Below are 21,780 nucleotides of genomic sequence, written 5' to 3'. Positions count from 1 at the left end.
TTGAACTGAACCAAAACCCATCTCTTGATAGAAGGATTTTTTTGGTGAAGGCACAGGCAAACTAGGAAAAGAAAATCCGAGTTCTTCCAAAAGGAGTCGAAAATATGGCCCTGCGATTACTAGTTCTGATACTCCACTGATGAGTTTGCCACACGAACCTAGTTTAACGGCCAAGCTCCCACGAGTCTTAAATCGGAATGTCATAGGTTCTGTTGGGAGAATTATGATTTTATCCGACAGGGTTCTTAGCCTTTATCATTGACAAGAGAGGATCTTGATCCTCTCTTGTCATTGACTAAAATAAAACATGTAACATTTTTTCACCTGGCTCAGTATAAACATAAAGTCACATTTCTTTCAAATATACCGCGTTCTTTCTGGTTTTTCAGTACCTTGACTATTCTATTTCCAAAAAAAAAAACTTACGGCATTTGAATGCACGTTTATCTCTAGGACTTCAAAAAGGTGACTGAGACCCAAAGAGGTAACCTTTTAATAGTACGTATGTGGAACCAAATAAATCACCTCCTAAATTACTCGCATAACATTTTATATTTCAAAAAAAAAATAAATAAATAAATAATAATAATAATAATAATAATAATAATAAAACCATCGAAAAACAACTCAGTGGCAATGCAGAAGGAAGAAGTACATGTTATAAGTTGCGAGTATCTTGTGTGTTTGATTAGGTTTTTTAAAAAAGTAGCACCACATTAGAAAAACACAATGCTGTGACAAAATATATCTATCACTGTGACAGCTCTTGCTTTCAGAACAAACACATTTTAGCGCGTGTGAATATTTATGCCTGACGTTGTATAATACACGAAGAAGAGCCAGATCAGTGAACACCGAGATCAAGTTGGGTTGAAAAAACGACGCACTGCCGATTTTCCTTTTTTAACAAACTTTGAGGTGTTTAGAAGTTTGAGTGTTTGATAAAGCTTCTCAAACAGTTTATAACTCTTGCAGAAAATCGAATCAAAGTTTATGATAATTGAGATCACATTTCCAAATCTCCTTCACGGTAATGATATCTTCACTATGTCATACACATTCAATCTGACCATTCTGCTATACGCCATATTTTCACCTTTCTTTTAACTTTAAAAAGAAAAAAAAAGAAGAAGAAGAAGGAATAATACTTCTAGGAAAAATACTAGTAATAATGATAATGCATGAAGGATAAAAAAATAGAGTGTGAACAAAAAGTGTGCATTTTTTTTGGTAATGGTTGCCAAGCAACCAATAACCATTTATCACTGCGAGCCCAGTATATTACGAATTACATTAAATGTTCATTAATTTTTACAATGAGACTCTCAACCTTCGTTTCTTTCTATTAAGTAGTGGAAATAGATAAAAGAAACAGCTTAATTAAAGGATGTTTCGAACTACCTGAAGCGAGCTATAATCTAACTAATTGTTCATCCTTTTCCATCCATCGATAATTACTGTGCACTGTATGTGAAAAGTATTTATTTAAAAGCAGCTGTTTTGATCTCTATTTAACTTTAGATAACGCAGCTGTTTCACCGTATTTTACATATTCTTCTCATACTAACATATTGCTTTTTAATATTTCAAGTTAGTGACTCTCTTATGTTGCTCATGAAAATGCCCTCGATGATAATCTTTGTTGCCTTGGCACTTATCCAAGCCGCAATTTCTTTCCCTTCAGAAAAGAAGGTAATTATATAAGTTACAACTGTTCTATTGACATTTTTAAAGCTTACCATGGATTACCATGGAATGACAAAATTTACCAAAATTTACCAAAATTTTTAATAACAGCATCAAGTCAATGACATGGAAGATACCAGTTGGGATGAACAAGGAGGTATGATTACAACTGTTGCAACTTCACAATCACTTGAATGTTATTCTTGTTCTGGTTGCTACTGTGGTTTTTGTGTCCTACAAAGGCTTTTAAGTGATTTAAAAACAAAACATTATTATTTATTGATAAACGTTAGCGCCAAGAATGAACAACGGTTCGATTGATCATAAGTCATTTTCAATTTCAAGTCCTTTGGGAGAAACACATATAACAATCCAAAAGTTGGAAATTTTTAAAGAACATTGGAAGGCGTTAAAAATGTGACTATAAAGGTGTGAAAAGAAGGTAAAATATATACTTGTAAACTGATAAAACGGCTTTAAAAAGCTTTACATGGATAAACACATCCTTTCAAATAATTAGAGAGTTATAAAGGAGAAAACATTTAGACGAACAATAAGCATTTCAAAAATAAGGAAATCCAGTTTACAATGGCACTTTCACGAGACTGAGAGCCTTCGCTCGATGCGGTCTCTTTTCCAGGGAGCTCTCTCAGTCGGATTATCAATGTCAGAATTCTTTTGCTCCTCTTATGTGATACGTTGACGCAAATGTCGACGTGTGTAGCAGACATAAACCTGCATCGTACAGGTCTCACATGAAAGAGACATACAACCGCGCACTGTTCCAATGGTTGAAGAATTTTTCCTGATTTAAGTTGAGTCAGCAATTTTCAGTTTGTGAAGGGCGTCAGGATATGCAAAGAAAGATACGAGTCCTTGAAAGGAGTCACATCTAAGACCTTTGTGGGAAGGTTTGATAAAGTAGAGAGGAAGCGCTGTGGAGATGAATTGAATCATGACTATTGTCGCGTTCCCAACACAAGTCCTTCGGGGAAGTATCGGGTTAGTGTTCGCAGTGATCAACCGCACGCTTCGAATATATGAATTTACAAGTGATTAAATCCATCCACAATTCTTGGCATCAAATTTATGTAATGCAATACGGGACAGTACGTGACAAATATTGATGAGGTATTCATCCTTATTGAGACCTGAAACGAGGGATTGGTATTGATAAAACCCTTAATTCTACACCAAGTTTTTCTTACTCCTTCAGTTATTCTATAACTGGAAGAAGAAACGCAAAGGTTATGCGAAACAACAATCGTGTCTTTTCCTCTTTGAAACTTTAGTCGGCAGATTCCTGGCGCGCACGAAGCGGAGCAGTGTACAGTTTGGAGCTATGGTCCTTTGCAAAGTTAAAAGAAACCCGCTTGAATACATCGGCTATGGTTGTTACTGCGGATTGGGAGGAAAAGGAGAGCCAATTGACGATATCGATCGGTAAGAAGAACAAAATGCACGTAAAGTGCAAATCTGTAATGCATTTTATCCTGTTTTATCACAGGGGGCCCGCACAATGTGTCGGTGTAGCCGATTGTTATTATATAGTAAATGCACTGGATTTACCGTTTGCTTCACCTATAGCGATATATCGCTAACTATGTATATAAATCAATGATAAATAAACGTTGAATTACCTTATCTGTGGTATATAGTCGTCCTTTTACCTCAAAAGCGGTTTTTGAGTGATTTTGAAGGAGTTTGAGTTCGCCGTTGACTGTTCCATATATAAGGAAAATATATGGAACAGTCAACGGCGAACTCAAACTCCTTCAAAATCACTCAAAAACCGCTTTTGAGGTAAAAGGACGACTATATACCACAGATAAGGTAATTCAACGTTTATTTATCATTGATTTATATACATAGTTAGCGATATATCGCTATAGGTGAAGCAAACGGTAAATCCAGTGCATTTACTATATAATAACAATCGGCTACACAGACACATTGTGCGGGCGCCCTGTGGTTTTATGCAAACTGAACACTGCTTATCAGTATGGAGTCGCGCGGCCGCTCAGGAGGAGGGGGAGTATAGGGGTAGTTTATGGTTTCATGGTTTCGGCATCGTGCGCAAACATTTTCTACGTTGAGATAGCTGTGTTCTTTTAATTATGAGGCTGTTACACAGGCATCGATTCTAAAAAAGGAAAAGAAAAAAGTCCGAGTCCTTCCAAAAGGAGTCGACCCTATGACCTTCTGATCTTGTTCTGAATTGCTCTACCACCATACGAGACTCGTGACAGATCGTGACAGCTGCAATCATCGCCAAAACTCTTGGGAAGTTGCTAAGTTTTGCCTTGCTTTCAAGTTCCTCCCCCCCCCCCCCCCCCCTCCCCGACCCTCCCGTATCAATGTTGAGTTTCAACTGTAAACCTTTATACAATAATCTTCGTGGGGAAGTCAACACTGAACAAGGGGGTGGGGGAAACGACAAACGAAGGCGTAAACAAACGTAACTAGAGGGGGGGGAATAAGTCTACGGATCGGCGGATTTGGTAAATATTTTAGCCCGGATTCTGGATGCAGAGGAAAATTTAAAAGATCTGCGGATCCTATGATCACAGCAGATCGCGGTTTTATCAAGTTTTGGGGCCCAGATTTTGGATTTTGGTTGTTAGGAAGTTCCAGCTTGCTCTTTTTTCTCGTATCCGCAAGATTTTGTTTCGATACAGACGGTGGTTACATAAATATTTCGTTGATAGTCATCCTCAACATCACGCAAGGCAACTCCAACAACCGAAGTCGCTTTGTATCTCGCGTATCATCTAACGCAGCAAACAATTTGTGGATTCGGATTTAGTTGATTTTTTGAGTGGATCGACGGATTCAGACATTAATTTAAGCGGATCGGCGGATTTACATACCCCTATTCACCCCCCTCTAACTAATAAACATTGCCGATACCGGGCTTGTTTTCTAACCTTCCCAACAGAAATTGACGATGATTGTAGACCATTAAACTTAATTCATGTGACAGGCATCCTCCATACTGGTAGGATTTGAATGCTGGTATAGATGAATGAAATTTGTGAAAGACTGAATGTTATGGCATGGTTTAAGCCTGGTGAATAAATGATAGATGTGATTTATTTTAGTGAGCCGGAAAGGCATACTCCGAAAAAATTCAAGTTCTCCCAACAGGAGTCGAACCTATGTCTTTCCTATTACTAGTTCTGATTCTCTACCACTGAGCTACACTCCACATAGACGTAATGGGTATAAATATACAGTATACAATTCAGTCTTCAGGTTGCTAATTGATAAATACTGTCTCTTCCTTGTCACCATCCACGAACACAATCTGACGACTCCTACATATTCATATATATTCGTGTATATAATTGTTTTATTTGCAACTGATTTTCAATCACCGTTTTAGGTGTTGTTATGAACATGACGCCTGTTACGACAAGCTGACTGACAAGAAGATTTGTAAAGCGGCTCAATTGTACACCGCTACGTACGTGGTAACGGGCTGCACGAATTGTGGTAAGTCATTCATGGAGAAGTAGTGGTGACCTAATCCAATGCGTGAAAAAATTCTAAGCTTTCATTTGTATTTGCTTGATTAAATGTTATTTTCTCCTTTAACTCCTCGATAAACGTTAATAAATTTGTATTAAGATCTGTCATTCTCGTTCGTCTCAATGGTTTTGTTTAGATCATGTCTGCACCAATGGAAAGCTTAGTTCCCTTTTAAATATTTAATGTTTGTTTGATGTGGGTGATTACACTCTTTTTTTTAAAACAGAACCTTTTTTATAAGGCTAAGATTAACCAAAATTTTAAGAATATACTAAGAACATACCCAGGCTGAGAGTCAGTTAAGAATCTTGATTTCGCTCATTTGCGTTTTTTTGTGTCTGTTTTGTTTTTGTGAGTAGTATAAATAAAGGTAAACGTGTAGTGAAACAGGACTGTATAACAGCATGACGACTGTAAAACTGTAGTCTAATTAGCTGGACAACTGACTCAAATACTTAGGGACGTTTTTGGTTTTCTTATTGCATGATACGCTGATGAACAACTCAGTTTGTAGTCAAAGCATCAAAACAAGCCCCACAACCATCTGACAAGCAACTTACCACATCACAGCAAACAATGCACCAGTTTGATAGGTTTCCTGGTCACGTCCGCATTGATTTATTGCATTACTCTACCACATAACTTTAAGAACATGTAAAGAACGTTTTCAGGCTCAAATTGCTCAAAAAAATAAAATAGTAATAATAATAATAATAATAATAATAATGATAATAATAATTATTATAATTATAATAATTATAATAATTATTATAATTGTAATAATAATAATAAATAAAGTAAAATAAGAGCGTTCAGCCTCAGCCCCCAAAATAGGCGTTCTTGTAAACAAAAAGAGTGTATTGTCTCAAAGTCTCTGATTGAATGCCTGGGGCCAGATTCACGAAGCCCTCCTAAGTCTACATTTCAGTGCCTCTCAAGTGTGTGTTTGACTGTACAATCATCTTGCAGTGCCAACAAATGATCCTGACGCCACACTGTTTCTATCTTTCGTTTTCAGTGCGCTTGTCAGGACCTTTCAGATCTCGCTGCCGGGAAAAGCTGTGTGAATGCGATGCTTTGGCAGCGAAGTGCTTCAAAAAGAACGATTCCAAATTCAAAAACAGGTTCAAGAACTATAACCAATCGAAATGCTAGATCTGACGTCATTGAACAGAAATCACAACAAAAGGATTTGGAGCAATAAATGACTTGTACGTCGTTTCAAAACAGAGAATAAAACATCTTGAAAATGTCAATTGTGTGATTTTTATGTTGTCGGGATGTGACTAATTAGTGTGTGTTCTTGGGAAGAATAAATGATTAGAAATCAGGCGTGCGTTTCTCGAAGCTGCAGAAGAACTTTCGGGTGCGAAAGGTCTTCAGATTGCCGGTTAGTTTTCGTACAAACTAACTCAATGTGTTTATTAATCTTGGGAAAATGATCAAAAATTGATTTTTTGTTTTGGTAATGAAGTTTGTGTATGATAACTGAGTTTTTCGGGTCCGAAATATTTTCTGGAGTTTGAGAAATTAAACGCACGCCATTATTATCAGTTTCGTCTCACTCCAAGGATTCCAATGATAATATAGTGGGCAAATAAACGGCGGAACTGATGGGAAGATCCAAACGATGTGTGAAACATGCAAAAGAAAATCAAGTGCGAGCTGTTACATTCGCCATTTTGTTGATGTTCCGACCTTGGGGGATGTTGCATCTAACATAATCGACTCGGCGGCGGTTGTGGGAAAGAAGGACTTGGCTATAAACAATATATGCTGTCGCTTAATCTTCCCGGTTTGACGTTTAATTTTGTTTGTTTCAGATTACCATTGGAACAGTTTTGATGATGGAGCAGCTTTCAATTGAGTGTCGAGGGCAATTTTGCCCCTGTTTCGGTTTTGCTTTAATGTGCCGTGTGATTGGTTGGCAAAGTTCCAGCCATTTCCTCAACCAATAGAAAGCCAATTGCGAACCAAAACCAATAGTGACTTGATTGGCCGCACGCGTTTTCCCGCGCTTAGCACCGGTGACCACGTATTTGCTTCGAATTGTGATTGGTTCATTGTGCTGTTTATGTCTGTTGTGATCGGTCAGAGTAAGTTCTTTGGTTTTGTTTTTACGAGACTCAATCTAAAAACGCCGGCTAAATGATTTTGTAATATAGGAAACACATTGAATTTTCACTTAAACCAAACCCAAGTGGATTTTTTTTTTCGGTAAAAGGCAAGGCAAACTCGGAAAAGAAAATTCGAGTTCTCCCGAAAGGAGTCGACAATATGATCTTCCGATTACTTAAGTTCTGATACTCCATCAATGAGTTTGTCACACGAACCTAATCTAACGGCCAAGCGTCTCAAATCGGAATGTCATAGGTTCTTTTGGGAGAATTCGGATTTTATCCGACCGTGTTCTTAGCCTTTATCATTGACTAAAATAATACATGTAACATTTTTTCACCTGGCTAAAAACATAAAGTCACATTTCTGTCAAATATACCGCGTTCTTTCTGGTGTTTCAGTACCTTGACTTATATTCTATTTCGGAAAAAAAACTTACTGCATTTGAATGCACGTTTATATCTAGGACTTCAAAAAGGTGACTGAGACCCAAAGAGGCAACCTTTTAATAGTATGTGAAACCAAATAAATCGCCTCCTAAATTACTCGCATGAAATTTTAGATCTAAAAAAAAAAACAGAAAAACATCAAAAAACAACTCAGGGGCAATGCAGAAGGAAGAAGCACCTAATGTATCGTGTTATAAGTTGCGAGTATTTTGTGTGTTTGATTAGGCTTTTTTTAAAGTAGCGCGACATTAGAAAGCTACAAAGCTGTGACAAAAGATATCTATCACTGTGACATCTCTTGCTTTCAGAACAAACACGTTTTAGCGCGTGTGAATATGTATACTTGACGTTAAATCATACACGAGGAAGAGTCACTCAGTTCATTGTTTCATCCAATTTCCAAACAACGAGAACGAATTGGGTGAAAAAACGACGCGCTGCCGGTTTTATTTATTTTATTATTCTTTTTATCAGTCTTTGGTAGAAGGTCATAGAGGTGTTGAGAAATCGGAGTGTTTGATAAAGCGTCTCAAAAAGTTTATAATTTTTGGCAGAAAATCAAATTGAAATTTATGATAAATCTATGAAACCAAATTTTAGAATAATTGAGATCACATTTCCAAATCTTCTTCACGGTAATGATATCTTCACGTTATCATACACATCCAATCTGACCGTTCTGCCATACGCAACATTTTCTTCTTCTTTTGCCAAGCAACCAATAACCATTTGTCACTGCAGGGCCTGGCCAGTTTATTACGAATTTCATTAAATGCTCATCAATTTCTACAATGAGACTCTCAACCCTCGTTTCTTTCTTCCAAGTAGTGAAAATAGATTAAAAACAGTTTAATTAAAGGATGTTTTCAAACTACCTGAAGCGAGATATAATCTAACTAATTTTTCATCCGTTACCATTCATCGATAATTAATGTTTATGATGAGAAAAAAATATTTATTTAAAAGCAGCTGTTTTGATCTCAATTTGAACTTAGATAACACAGCTGCTTCACTGATGGTAAATGTCTTTAATTCAGATATTATCCTTAAAATAAGCGCATTTTACATACTCTTCTCAAACTTAAATATTGCTTTAAATTTCAAGTTAGTGACTCTTTCACGGTTGCTCATGAAAATGCCCTCGATGTTAATATTTGTTGCCTTGACACTTATCCAAGCCGCAATTTCGTTTCCTTCAGAAATAAAGGTAATATAAGTTACAACTGTTGTAATGACATTTTTAAAGCTTACCATGGATTACCATGGAATGACAAAATTTACCAAGATTAATGGAAGAACCCCTTTTTTTAACAGCATGAAGTCAATGACATGGAAGATGCCAGCTGGGATGAAAAAGGAGGTATGCTTACAACTGTTGCAACTTCACAATCACTTGAATGTTATTCTTGTTCTGGTTGCTATTGTGGTTTTTGTGTTCTACAAGGCTTTTGAGTGATTTAAGAACAGAACATTATAAGTCATTTCAAGTTCGAGTCCTTGAGAAGAATGATATTTTAAAACACATATAACAATCCAAAAGATTGAAATTTTTAAACAATGTTAAAAGGCGTTAAAAATGTGACGATACTGAGGTGTAAAAAAAAGATAAAATATACAATAGTAAACTGATAAAATGGAAGAAAAGAACAATGGAAAGCTTCACACGGATAAACACATCCTTCTAAATGATTAGGAGTCTTAAAAAGGAGACTGAAAACAATTTTTGTCAGATCGAGTTATACTGTTATGTTTGTTCAAGCTTGGCCATAGCTGCCGAATAAAAAGCATTTCGAAAATAAGGTAATCCAGTTTACACTGGTGTGGTCACAAGACTGAGAACGTTCCCTCGATGCCGACTCTTTTCTATGGAGCTCTCTCAAGTGATTATCAATGTGGCAGTCAGAATTCTTGTGCTCCTCTTATATGATTCGCGTTGATGCGAGTGTCAGCGTTTGCAGCCGACATCAGTAAACGGCATCGCAGAAGTCCCACATGAAAACATATAAAACGCACTGTTGGTCCAACATTGGGGACTCCTCTAATCTTTCGTCACCTGAGTTCGATTATGTCTTTGATCGATCTTGCGGCTAACGTAGACGGGGCGAGTTTCAGTACCAAGAATCGTATGGCTAACATCACTGGGATGTCTTCGCGCTGAATTTGCCGGGTTCATGCTCACCTGCATGGTACTCGTTGTTCAGGGTGTGAGCTACTCTGGTCTTTTTCATTCACTCTGAATTGCCGGATTGTCGGACTACACGAATAATTCTCGCTAACGCCCGAGGCAATAACGCAATTGTCTTACAGTGGTGCTCACAGTCGAGATGAAAAAGCTGCCAATTTGACGAAGCAGTGACTGCCTCAACCTGACATAGGCGATGGTTTTTGGTAGTCTTGTAAAAACCTTCGTATCCAGCAGGCAGCTGTTCTTGATGAACTCCATCCCAAAAAAGTAATTTGCTGTGCTACTCGATCGGCGCAAAATTATTCATCTAATTGCTTTCTCCTAAGCGCTCACAAGGATGTGCTTTTCCATGTGAAGTTTTGTTCATGTTCGTTTACTCGGTTTTATCAGTGAAGAAGTGTGTATTTCATCTTTTTTATGCTTTTGTTGTCCCAGTTTTGACGCCTTCCAATGTTCGTGATTGTAGGTAAAGTTGATAATTGCTTTGTAACGGTGCTACGTTGCATTACACAGCATTTCCGGGTCGGAACGATTGAATGACGTTTGTGCTTTTAACCTATCTAGCCTCCATAACTTCGTAACTATAGAAGTTAGGACAGTGAAGCTTGGAGTAGTACGTCCAAACATTTTTCGTTTAAGGTCCGCAACTGGAAGTGTTGACATCATATGACGTGGTAATTAGGTCATGATGTGCAAATGGCAGCAATCGTGGATCCAGTATCTTCGATTTCTGAATTTCTTCAGGAAAGCGCAGAAATTAGGCAAAACTTAATCAAAACCAAATAAAGGAACACTAATATGAGCAAAAAACACCAAATTACCAAAGTAGTTTTTCTCCACTTTTAAAAAAAGTATTCAGAAAAAATCTGTCTCTCAAAGAATTGGTTGCTAACGGTAACATCAAAGAAAATGAACACTAACCGACCACATCTTATTTTTCCAAGACAAAATTCCGGAAAAGTCCTGGACTTTCATGGCGTTTGCGCAAATATTAAAAAAGATTATACAGGTTCAAAGTCTCTGCGCGCAGAATCCGTCCCTTCCCCCCCCCCCCCCCCCCCCGGGGTCTAGATTGGGTTAATATCTCTATGAAGCTGCAGTACACCTGATACATTTATGATAGCTATGGCACTGGAAAACTGTACACTCAGGTCAGGTAATACCTTCCCCTATAGCACATACTTTATGCATAATGAGTTTCCGACTGACAAGTTGTTCTCTTGCTACAGGATTAAAGGATTTTCATCGCTGTTGTTCTGTTCCGCATTCATCTTTTGTCGCGTGTTTGAAATTTATTTGTTATATCGGGGAAGATTTTACGTTTGGGCTTCGGGATTGTGTTTGTTATAACGAGGAGTTTGTTATATTGATCAGGAGGTTCTGTTCCATACATTTTACCTGTAACGTTTGCCGGGCTGGAGAATATTGTTCGTTATACCGAGCCCAAACGAAGGCTGCGAAGAAGACCAGTTTAATTCTATAACTGGAAGAAGAAACGCAAGGGTTATGCGTAACCACAATCATGTCTTTTCCTCTTTAAAACTTTAGCAGACAGGTTCCTGGCGCGGACGAAGCGGAGCAGTGTACAGTTTGGAGTTATGATCCTTTGCGAAGTTAAGAGAAACTCACTTGACTATAATGGTTATGGCTGCTACTGTGGATTGGGAGGAAAAGGAGAGCCAATTGACGATATCGATCGGTAAAAAGTACGAAATGCACGTCAAGTACAATGTCAAATGCATTTTATACAAACTGAACACTGCTTAACAATATGAAGGAGTGCGGGGGGTGGGTATGGGGGTGGATTACTGTGTCTTGGTTTCCGCACTGCACGCAAACATTTTCTATATTGAGAAATACGTATTTTTTTCAATGATGAGGCAGTGACACAGGCATCCTGAAAAAAAAAAGAGTCCTCCCAAAAGAGACGATCTTTTGAGCTTCCGATTACTAGTTTAGATGCTCTACCACACCACAGGAGAGTTGTGGGAGCAAGGTCATTAAACTTGGTTCATGTGACAAACATCCTCCGCCTTTTATACGCAGTGGAATATATAAATATATATGATTCAGAGTCTTTCCTGAATATGCCTATACGGGTTGCGGACTGATAAATACATTGTCTCTTTCTCGTCAGGTGTAGAAATAGATACAACTATCCACGAACACAATCAGACGACTCCTACATATTCATACATATAATTGTTTTATTGCAACTGATTTTTAATCACCGTTTTAGGTGTTGTTATGAACATGACGCCTGTTACAACAAGCTGACTGACAAGAAGATTTGTAAATCGGCTCAATTGTACGCCACTACGTACGTGGTAAGGGGCTGCACGAATTGTGGTAAGTCATTCATAGGGAAGTAGTCGTAACTCGATTCAATACGTAGAGAAATTCTAAGCTTTCACTTGCATTTTCTTGATAAAGTTATTATCTCTTTTAACTCCAGGAGACCACGTTTTATTGTATTTGTACGAGATAAGTATGTCATTCTCTTTCGTACCTACAGTTTTGTTTAGAACATGAATGCCTTCCCCAGAAGAAAGCTTAAAGCTGAATATAATTTCATTTTTCACTGATATTTAATGTATGATATGGCTGATTATTTTCTCTTGGTCTCTGATTGAATGCACGGGGCCAGACTCACGTGGCGCGAGTTATGATGTATCCAAAGTATTATTTCCTGGCAAAAGCTGATGTATTGTTAAACTAGCAATGGCCTATGGTTAAGAAACATTATACTTCACATTTCAGTGCTTCTTAAGCAGGGGCGTAGCGTCCATATACGCACGTACGCCCGTGCGTACAGCCGAGATCTGAGAAAAAAAATTCCATTTAAATTTGCTGAGTAAAAAATTCATATTTTCACATTATACTGGCGTTTTTTTTTTTATTAGAATTCCCATAATCCAAGCATTAATCATTCAGTGCTGGCCACTAATAACTATTACGATGACGGACGAAAGATTAACCTCCCTAGCAATCCCTCAGATACGTAAACATATAAAGAACGTGGATATTGACAGATTGGTAACGGAATTTGCCCGTCTTTATATTAAAGGGTCGACGCCCTGCCTTTTGCTTGTGACCTGTCTTCATTGTTTTTGTATTTTTTTTTCTTTTCGGCACACTGTAGCTTACAGAAAACACTAGGGAAATGGTTAAAATAAACAACTTTCTACTGCATTTTTGCCGCATTATTTATTGAAAATGCCCCGTAGAACAACCAGGAGATGGCATTTCCGAGACCCTAAATTTCAAAATTTTCTGGGGGAGCATGTTCCCAGAATCCCCCCTAGTTGTAAGCGCCAAAAGGCGCTTACGGCGCTTACGAAAAATTTATTCTTGTACGTACATCTCCAAAATCCCACGCTACGCCCCTGTTAAGTGTGCATTTAACTTTACAATCATGTTGCAGTTTCATCTGAAATTATCCTTATACCACACTGTTTCCCTGATCATTTATTTTCAGCGTCAAGACCTCCGAATTCTCGCTGCCAGAAAGAGCTTTGTGAATGCGATGTTATGGCAACAAAGTGCTTCAAAAAGTACGATTCCAAATTCAAAAACAGTTTGAAGAACTACGACCAATCGAAATGCTAGATCTGACGTCACTTAACAGAAATCGTAATCGACCCGTACGTCGTTTAAAAATAGAGAATAAAATATCTTTAAAATGCCTTTTGTGTGATGTCCATGCCACTAATTAGTGTGTGTTCTCGGGGGGAGAACTAAGACTGGATCAGAAAGTCAGGACCGATATAAGTAAACTGGATGAAGGAGGAAATTTTGAGTGATATTAGCCTTAGCTCCCTGACATGACAGATCCGGCTGTAGAAGTAGTAGTTAGATTCAATTTCAGTGGGTAATTTCTAAGGGTATTATTCATATCAACTCATCACTAACTTTTGAACTGTTTTCATTTATCATTCGGTTCTAATCACTCTGAAGAGATTAATTATATCGGAACAACAAAGTTCAGTGGCGTCGACAACCAAATTTTCTTTTAGGTTTCGGAACATCGTTTTCACGTCATAATTGTCCTTTTTATGAACTTCTGAAAAGAGAAAAACTAAGGCTAACTGCACCCAGAAAGCAACAACAGAAATGTTGGTTGTTAAGGCGTGAAGAATAAACAGATGCTTTCGTGATTAAGAAAAGGGAAAATATAATTGAGTTTGGTACAAACTAGGGAAGAAGGCAATTTTGTATCAGCTGGTAAAAATATGAGTAGATATGAAACAGATGAACTGATGATAGGCCATATTATAGGCAAATATTCGATTCCGTGCCAGTGACGAGCGTTTAAAGCCGATATATGAGACAATCTTGTTCGACTGACTACTGGTTCTTTAACTTTGGACCATTTTTCTGATAAGAATTAATTTTGCTTCTGCCTCAAGCAAAAGTATCGAAAGGACGTAAAGATATTTTTAGATTTGCTTTCTTTCCCAGGACGATTACTGAAGGGAACAAACTTCCAGAAGAAACTGTTTCCAGCCAATCTCTCTGTATTTTTAAAAGTAAACTAATTTAATTTAATTCTCATTGGTAGATTAACTTTTATTGTTATTTTGTATATTTTAGTATAGTTTTATTTATTATTATTTTAGAGTTGGCGTGATGTCTCACGACTTTGCCGACACAACGACATTTAGATTTAGATTTAGAAGCAGTTCAATAACGTTAAAAAGCAAAATAGTAATGTCCTCATTAAACACTGAATTAAAAATGCATCTATGCCTTCAGCAGACGACGCGTTATACACCGGCGTAATGTTTTGTTTCGCTCATTCTAATTACGACCTGCACCTCGTAGTGCGCAAAAAAAAAATAGTTGTTTTTGATATAACATAAAAAGTATTTGTTTTGAAAGACGGTAAAATCTCAGGAAGCCACGAGTCTCACTTCTTAAATAAATTGGTTCATCGTGCTGTTTATGTACGTTGTGATTGGTCAGAGTAATTTCTTTGGTTTTGCTTTTACGGTACTCAGTCTAAAACCGCCGGCTAACTGACCTTGCAACATAGGTAACAGATCAAACTTGAACTGAACCAAACCCACATTTTTGATAGATGGGTGTATTTTTTTTTTCAGTCAGTAACATAGGCATATCTACAAAAAGAAAGTCACAGTTCAACCTAAGGACCTCCGATTACTAGTTGGGATCAGATCTACAACTGAGCTACTGGAGACTCGTAGGAGCGAGTCCATTAAACTAGGTTAGTTGTCAGTGGTAGAGCATCGGAAGTATTAATCGGAAGGTAATAGGTTCGACTTTGTTGGGAGAACTGGGCCGGATTCATTTTTCCCACAATAAGAGGGTTTCACTAGGATTAGCCGTCCGGCGTCACACAGCCTAAAATTTAATCGTCAACCGCAAAAAAAAAAGCAAAGTACTATCAGCCGTCAAACGGTTTCAAGGTCTTTCAAATAACACTATTTCAGCTGCATATCCAAGACTTCTGGCTTACAAACAATCGTGTCAACCTTTCAACCGGTTTCCATGTTCCTAATATAGTCTTTGCTGATCTTTTCCACTTAATTTGCGTCTAAACTGACATCACAACTAACTTCCGTCTGGAAGCACTTCCGGTTCAAAATATGAATTATTTACTGCATTGATAACGTGTTTCTGACCACAAAACAACCCCCAGAGCACAAGTGTTAATATTAAAAAACGCAAGAGATAATAATAACTCGTGGAAGAAATTTCCTTTTGATAACCGTCAACCGTCAAAAGCCCTAACATTTAACCGTCAACCATTAAAATAGCAACATTTAACCGTCAACCGTCAAAGCTATAAATCTTATTCCAAAATGGCTTCCACCTTAATATTCTTTTGTTTGCATTCAAATTAGCCCTTCTTGCCTCGTTCAAGGTAATATATTCTTTTGATTTATAAGCTTAAGAACGAGGCAAGAAGGGCTAATTTAAATACCAACAAAAGAATATTAAAAAGAGTAGCCATTTTGGAATAAGGTTGTAGTGTATTGCGTGACATCACGTGACATATGTTAGTGAATTGCAGATTATGCAAATACAGTTGAGTTGAGCACATGGCCGCCTGTTAGTAGTTGCTTGTTCGTTCGTCGTATTGCTCCTCCCGCGAATACACTTCATTTGGCGACGATGATTCCATATGTCGACTTTATTCGGTAGAGTAGATACGTTTGATGAGAAGACGGAAACTTGGGAGCATTATACGGAGCGCTTAGGACATTATTTTGATGCAAATGGTATCGGCCATGAGTCCCCGGGGGACAAAGCGAAACGGCGGGCAATTCTGTTGAGTGTGTGTGGAAGCAAGACGTACAAGTTGATGAGTGACCTTCTAGCCCCAGCAAAACCGGGAGAAAAATCGTACCAGGAACTGGTAAAGCTTATTCAGGATCATTTAGCTCCAAAGCCATCGGAAATTGTACAAAGGTTTAAATTCAACAACCGTTTTCGCACCGAAGGAGAATCAGTAGCAGATTTTGTGGCAGCGCTGAGGAATTTGGCCGAACACTGTGAGTATGGAGATACTCCGGAGACAATGCTGAGAGACAGGATTGTGTGCGGAATCCGAGATGAGAAGATACAACGACGTCTGTTTGTGGAAAAGAAATTGACCTTCCAGAAGGCATATGAAATCGCAAGTCACAATGAAAAATATGACCGTGCTTCAGGAATCGAAGGAGTCGGAGTCGGTAAACAAGGTAACGGTACAGGCAGAAGGGACGGACGGCCTTCGCATACCGCGGAGATCGGTTTGTTTTCGGTGTGGTGGGAACCATAGTGCACATACATGCCGGTTTAAGGACCTGAACTGTTACTATTGCAAACAAAAAGGCCACATTGCCGACAGGTGTCCAAATCGCAACAAAAATCAGTCGAGAGGTGAAAAGCAAGATGTGCGACCGAACAAAAGTGATCAGAGGGGATATTCTGGCAAGCAGAGGTCAGGTAACTTACACCAGTTAGAGGATGTTGTTAATGTTTTTGATGAAGATGCTGGGGAGGAGGGAGATGTGTATGGCGAGCTGTTTTGTGTGAATTCAAGTAGAGGCCACAACCCTTACAAAGTGACAGTGTTAGTAAATGGAGTGAATGTTACAATGGAAATTGATACTGGGGCCTCAACAACTGTTGTTGATGAGAAAACCTTTCACACTTTGTCTCAGCCGGGTAGAGTGTTGGAACTGAACGCTGTGAATACTGCACTGGCAGGAGTGAAGGCGAAAATCTATGTCGACCCCACGGAGAGGCCTCGATTCCTTAAATCCAGGCCTGCAGCCTATGCCCTGCGTGAAAAAATTGAAACAGAGTTGGATCGTCTGGTCAAAGAAGGAACTATAGAACCAGTTGAATTCTCCGAATGGGCCACACCCATCGTCCCCATTGTTAAAGAGGATGGCACTATCAGGATTTGTGGGGATTACAAGCAAACGATTAATCAAGCAGCCAAGTTAGACAACTACCCCATTCCCAAGATCGAAGATTTGTATGCAACCTTGGGGGGAGGTATGGAGTTCACAAAGCTGGATTTAAGCCAGGCGTACCAACAGTTGGAGCTGGATGAGGAATCAAAGAAGTACACAACCATCAACACCCACAAAGGCCTCTTTAGATACAATCGCCTCCCATACGGCATTGCATCAGCTCCTGGTATTTTCCAGCGCACGATTGAAAGTCTCCTTCAAGGAATTCCGCAAGTTGTTGTCCGGATTGATGATATTCTTGTCACTGGCAAGACAAGAGACAAACACCTGGAGAATCTAAAGGAAGTTTTGACTCGATTAGACAAGGCAGGCATCCGCCTTAAGCTGAAGAAGTGTGTATTCTTACAAAACCAAGTGATTTATTTGGGGCATTGCATAAACAGAGATGGTATACAACCCATAGAAGGCAAAGTGAGAGCCATCCACGAGGCACCCGCACCAAGTAATGTCAAGGAACTTCAGGCCTTTCTGGAGATGTTGAACTATTACGCTTGTTATTTGCCAAATTTGTCGACTATTTTGGCCCCTTTGCATGAGCTACTTGCCAAGGACTGCAAATGGACATGGGGTAAAAGACAGGTGGAAGCTTTTAACCGAGCTAAGGACATGTTACATTTCTCAGATCTCTTAGTCCATTATGACCCCAGTAAAGAACTTGTGTTATCTTGTGATGCCTCGCCTTACGGACTTGGAGCAGTCCTCTCCCACATCATTGATGGGAAAGAAAGACCCATCTCGTACGCCTCGAGGACCCTATCTCCTGCTGAACGAAATTAAGCCCAAGTGGATAAGGAAGGAGCTGCAGTGATATTTGGACTCAAGAAGTTCCATCAGTATCTGCACGGAGAGAAATTCAAGATTTTTACAGACCACAAGCCGCGTTTGGGTCTGTTTAAGGCAGATAAAGCTGTTCCAACCATGGCATCACCAAGAATTCAAAGATGGGCTCTACTTCTAGCAGCCTATGACTATGAACTGGTCTACAAAGAGGGACAAAACCATGGTAACGCTGATGGCCTTAGTCGGCTACCTTTGCCGGATACCATAGCGAGGGTCCCCACTCCTGGAGAAACAATACTCTTAATGGACCAGTTGGAAACCTTGCCAGTGGGTGCCGATCACATTGCGGATTGGACAGCCTCAGACCCAGTGTAAGTTACAACAAGTCTTAAGAAGAGTCCTCTATGGCTGAGAGAGAAATGTCCGGATAAAAGCCTGGAGCCTTATTATTTGAGAAAAGACGAACTTAGCACACACAATGGATGTATTTTGTGGGGAAACCGTGTGGTTATTCCACCAAGGGGCCAACAACAGCTTCTGGAGGACTTGCACAACACCCATCCAGGGATAGTCAGAATGAAAAGTCTGGCGCGTTGCTACCTATGGTGGCCGGGGTTGGATGATGACATTGAAGCTAAGGTCAAGTCGTGTGAAGTATGTCAGTTACATAGGGCAGCACCGGCCGCTGCTCCCCTTCATCCGTGGGAATGGCCTGAGAAGCCTTGGTCCCGCATACACATAGACCATGCAGGGCCATTTATGGGACAATTATTTCTTATTGTGATTGATGCATATAGCAAGTGGATGGAGGTGTATCCAACATCCAGTATCAGTGCGACAGCTACCATAGAGCTGCTTAGAAGAGCTTTTGCCACTCATGGGTTGCCTGACATGTTAGTTTCAGACAATGGCACGGGATTCGCGAGTAAAGAATTTGGCAACTTTATGGCGAAAAATGGAATTCTACATGTGAAAACTGCCCCTAGACACCCTTCGTCTAATGGTCTTGTTGAGAGATCAGTCCGTACTTTCAAAGATGGGATGAAAAAGTTGGAAGGATCGGAAGGTACAGTGCACACCAAACTCAGCAGATTCTTGTTGGCATATAGATCAACGCCCCAGACAACAACTAGAGTTACACCAGCAGAGCTGCTGTTCAACCGCCGCCTGCGAACCCGACTGAATCTCGTTCAACCTGATGTAAGGCAGCGCGTGGAAGCCCAACAATCATCCCAGAAAGAGCAGCATGACAACACGAGGACAGCGCGACAGTTTGCTGAGGGGGACAAGGTTCTGGTTAAGAATTTTAGTCCGGGACCCAAATGGAAGAAGGCACACATTGAAAGCAGAACTGGCCCACTGTCATATACGATCAAGAGTGAAGATGGTGTGGTAACCCGTAGGCATGTTGATCACATTCTCAAACGACATGACGTACCCTCGAGGGAGGAGGACGACCTACCTGAGTCAGCAGTGTACGCTGAGCAAAATCCGGTACCGCCCATGGCAGTAGAGGAACAAAAGGATGCATCCACAGAGCCCGTTTCCATCAGCAAGGAGGAGTCAAACGCAAGATCCCTGGCAAGGAGGTCTCAGCGCACAAGGAGAACCCCAAGTTATTTAAAGGACTATGTAACTGTTTGAACGTGGATTAAAGTTGCGTTTAGTGATCATTATGAGATTGCACAGACATTACGGAACAATCAGTTACCCTTGTAGGAACTGTGTTTTGTGAACTAGGTGCGGGGAAGATGTAGTGTATTGCGTGACATCACGTGACATATGTTAGTGAATTGCAGATTATGCAAATACAGTTGAGTTGAGCACATGGCCGCCTGTTAGTAGTTGCTTGTTCGTTCGTCGTATTGCTCCTCCCGCGAATACACTTCAAGGGTCTATCCCTCTATTGAGACCCTCTAATAACAGTGTCACTTACTAAAAAAATATACAACTACAGTCGAACCTGTATTAAACGGCACCGTAATTAAACGGTCACCTCTATAAAGCGGTCGCGGTCACCCTATACAAGCCCCAGCGAGCTGTTTCTATTGTCTTGACCTGTTTTAAACGGTCACCTTGTAAAAGGAAACCACTTAAATATGGTAGCAAATGGCGTGCCAGGCAATTGAGCTTCTAATGAGCTGCAAAATCGTTGCGTTAATGTTTTACTGTTTCAATACCATGCTCTCCTTTGTCATACCATTTTACCGCCGAACTTTCTTAACCAAGTAAGGGATGTATTCTGTGTGACCTGTATTAAGCGGTCACTTAGCCATTCGACGAGGGTGACCGCTTAATACAGGTTCGACTGTATCATTTATTCACATTTCTTTCAAATATACCGCATTCTTTCTGGTGTTTCAGTACCTTGACTGTTCCATATACGGAAAAACTGATTGCATTTGAATGCATGTTCATCTCTAAGAGTACAAAAAGGTGACCAAAGACCCAAAGAGCCAAACAATTTATAGTATATGGAAGCAGATAAATCGCCACTTTTACGCCCATGAAAAACAAGTCAGCGGCTTACGCAGAAGGTATCAAATGCAGAAGATAGAAGCACCTAATGTATCGGGTAATAAGTTGCGAGTATGTATTAGAAAGCCATAAAACTTTGTTACTGTGACAGCTCTTCACCTTTCAGAACAAATATGTGTTAGCGCCTGTGAATATTTATGCTTGAAGTAATATATCAAACACGAGAAAGAGTATTTCCAAATTTCCAAACACCTATAATTGGTTTGAAAACACGACGCGCTAGGCCTTGAAATCTTTTTTAACAAACTTTGATCGAGGTGTTTAGAAATCGGAAGAAACTATCTTTCGAGTGTTTAATATAGCTTTGTTAACAATTCATATGAATTATTAAATCAATTTAATGATAACTAAGATCACATTTCACGAGGTCATACACATCCAATTTGACCATTCTGCTTAATGTGCCACATTTACTCTTTTTTTTTTCTTTACTAGTGTAAACATGTAAATTACTTACTGGCTAATCGCGATGTTGCCATGCGGTAAAATGTCTTGTTTTAATTCTATCGCTTTCTTGTTTTTTATAGCCCACCACATCTTCTTAGCTTACACTAATATATATATATATATTTTTCTTACCACATGATTGTAATAATTTTGTAAATAGTTTTTTTTATTATGATTCAGAGACATGCAAAAATTAACCATAAAAACCGACGTTTCGGTGTCTTCATGACGCCCATTGTCAAGGAGAAATAAAAAAATTACATAGTCTGCGGCAAGGTGTAACAATAAATTAGCATATAGTGTTTAAGGCTAATTAAGTAAATACTTTTGCGCGAATAGAGTCTTTTTGCACGGTCAGAGTGGGTTTTAGGTCTCTGATGAAAAGCATTTCGTTAACCAAACAATCGAACTTATTTCTACACTTTTTCAGAATGCTAAAACGCCCCAGTAGGCCTTTCGGGACTTCGCCATGCTGTTCGTGGTAGTGTTTATACACTGAAGAAGCTTTTTGTTTATGTCCATCCACACGTGTGTGTAAGTGTCCGTGCGTATAGCC

The 21,780-nt window shown here is 39.3% G+C and overlaps 2 protein-coding genes across 3 annotated transcripts in view; one reads left to right on the top strand and one right to left on the bottom strand.

Moving 5' to 3' along the window:
- The first annotated feature begins 1,575 nt into the window (after nt 1-1,575).
- On the top strand, nt 1,576-13,578 carry LOC146474972 (phospholipase A2 A2-actitoxin-Cgg2a-like). Of its 2 annotated transcripts, none has more exons than XM_085116311.1 (5): nt 1,576-1,692; nt 9,099-9,144; nt 11,518-11,668; nt 12,209-12,318; nt 13,448-13,578. In XM_085116311.1, the coding sequence occupies exons 1-5, from the start codon at nt 1,606-1,608 to the stop codon at nt 13,576-13,578; spliced, it is 525 nt and encodes a 174-aa protein (XP_084972437.1). In that variant the 5' UTR covers nt 1,576-1,605. The 2 variants fall into 2 exon arrangements, with proteins under 2 accessions (XP_084972437.1, XP_084972436.1); XM_085116310.1 differs by lacking the exons at nt 9,099-9,144; nt 11,518-11,668; nt 12,209-12,318; nt 13,448-13,578 and adding exons at nt 1,798-1,843; nt 2,979-3,129; nt 5,072-5,181; nt 6,236-6,443 and having other exon boundaries at nt 1,581-1,692.
- Nucleotides 13,579-21,516: 7,938 nt separating this feature from the next.
- The window catches only part of LOC146474971 (uncharacterized), a 9,721-nt gene continuing 9,457 nt past the window's right edge, over nt 21,517-21,780 (bottom strand). The window contains exon 2 of the mRNA XM_085116866.1: nt 21,517-21,780. This exon is cut by the window's right edge and continues 381 nt beyond it. Within this exon, the coding sequence (XP_084972992.1) occupies nt 21,538-21,780 (243 nt within the window). The 3' untranslated portion in view covers nt 21,517-21,537.

Source organism: Pavona decussata, unplaced genomic scaffold, assembly GCF_977016875.1.
Source record: "Pavona decussata unplaced genomic scaffold, jaPavDecu1.1 SCAFFOLD_87, whole genome shotgun sequence".
Lineage (NCBI taxonomy): Eukaryota > Metazoa > Cnidaria > Anthozoa > Scleractinia > Agariciidae > Pavona > Pavona decussata.
The sequence above is the reverse complement of the archived record's forward strand: the minus strand, read 5'-3'. Positions and strand labels throughout refer to the sequence as shown.

Coding starts and splice junctions, on each gene's coding strand:
- LOC146474972 (XM_085116310.1), top strand. CDS start 1,606: ATGTTGCTCATGAAAATGCCCTCGATGATAATCTTTGTTGCCTTGGCA. Junction 1,844..2,978: donor CAGTTGGGATGAACAAGGAG/GTATGATTACAA, acceptor TTGAAACTTTAG/TCGGCAGATTCCTGGCGCGC. Junction 3,130..5,071: donor CCAATTGACGATATCGATCG/GTAAGAAGAACA, acceptor TCACCGTTTTAG/GTGTTGTTATGAACATGACG.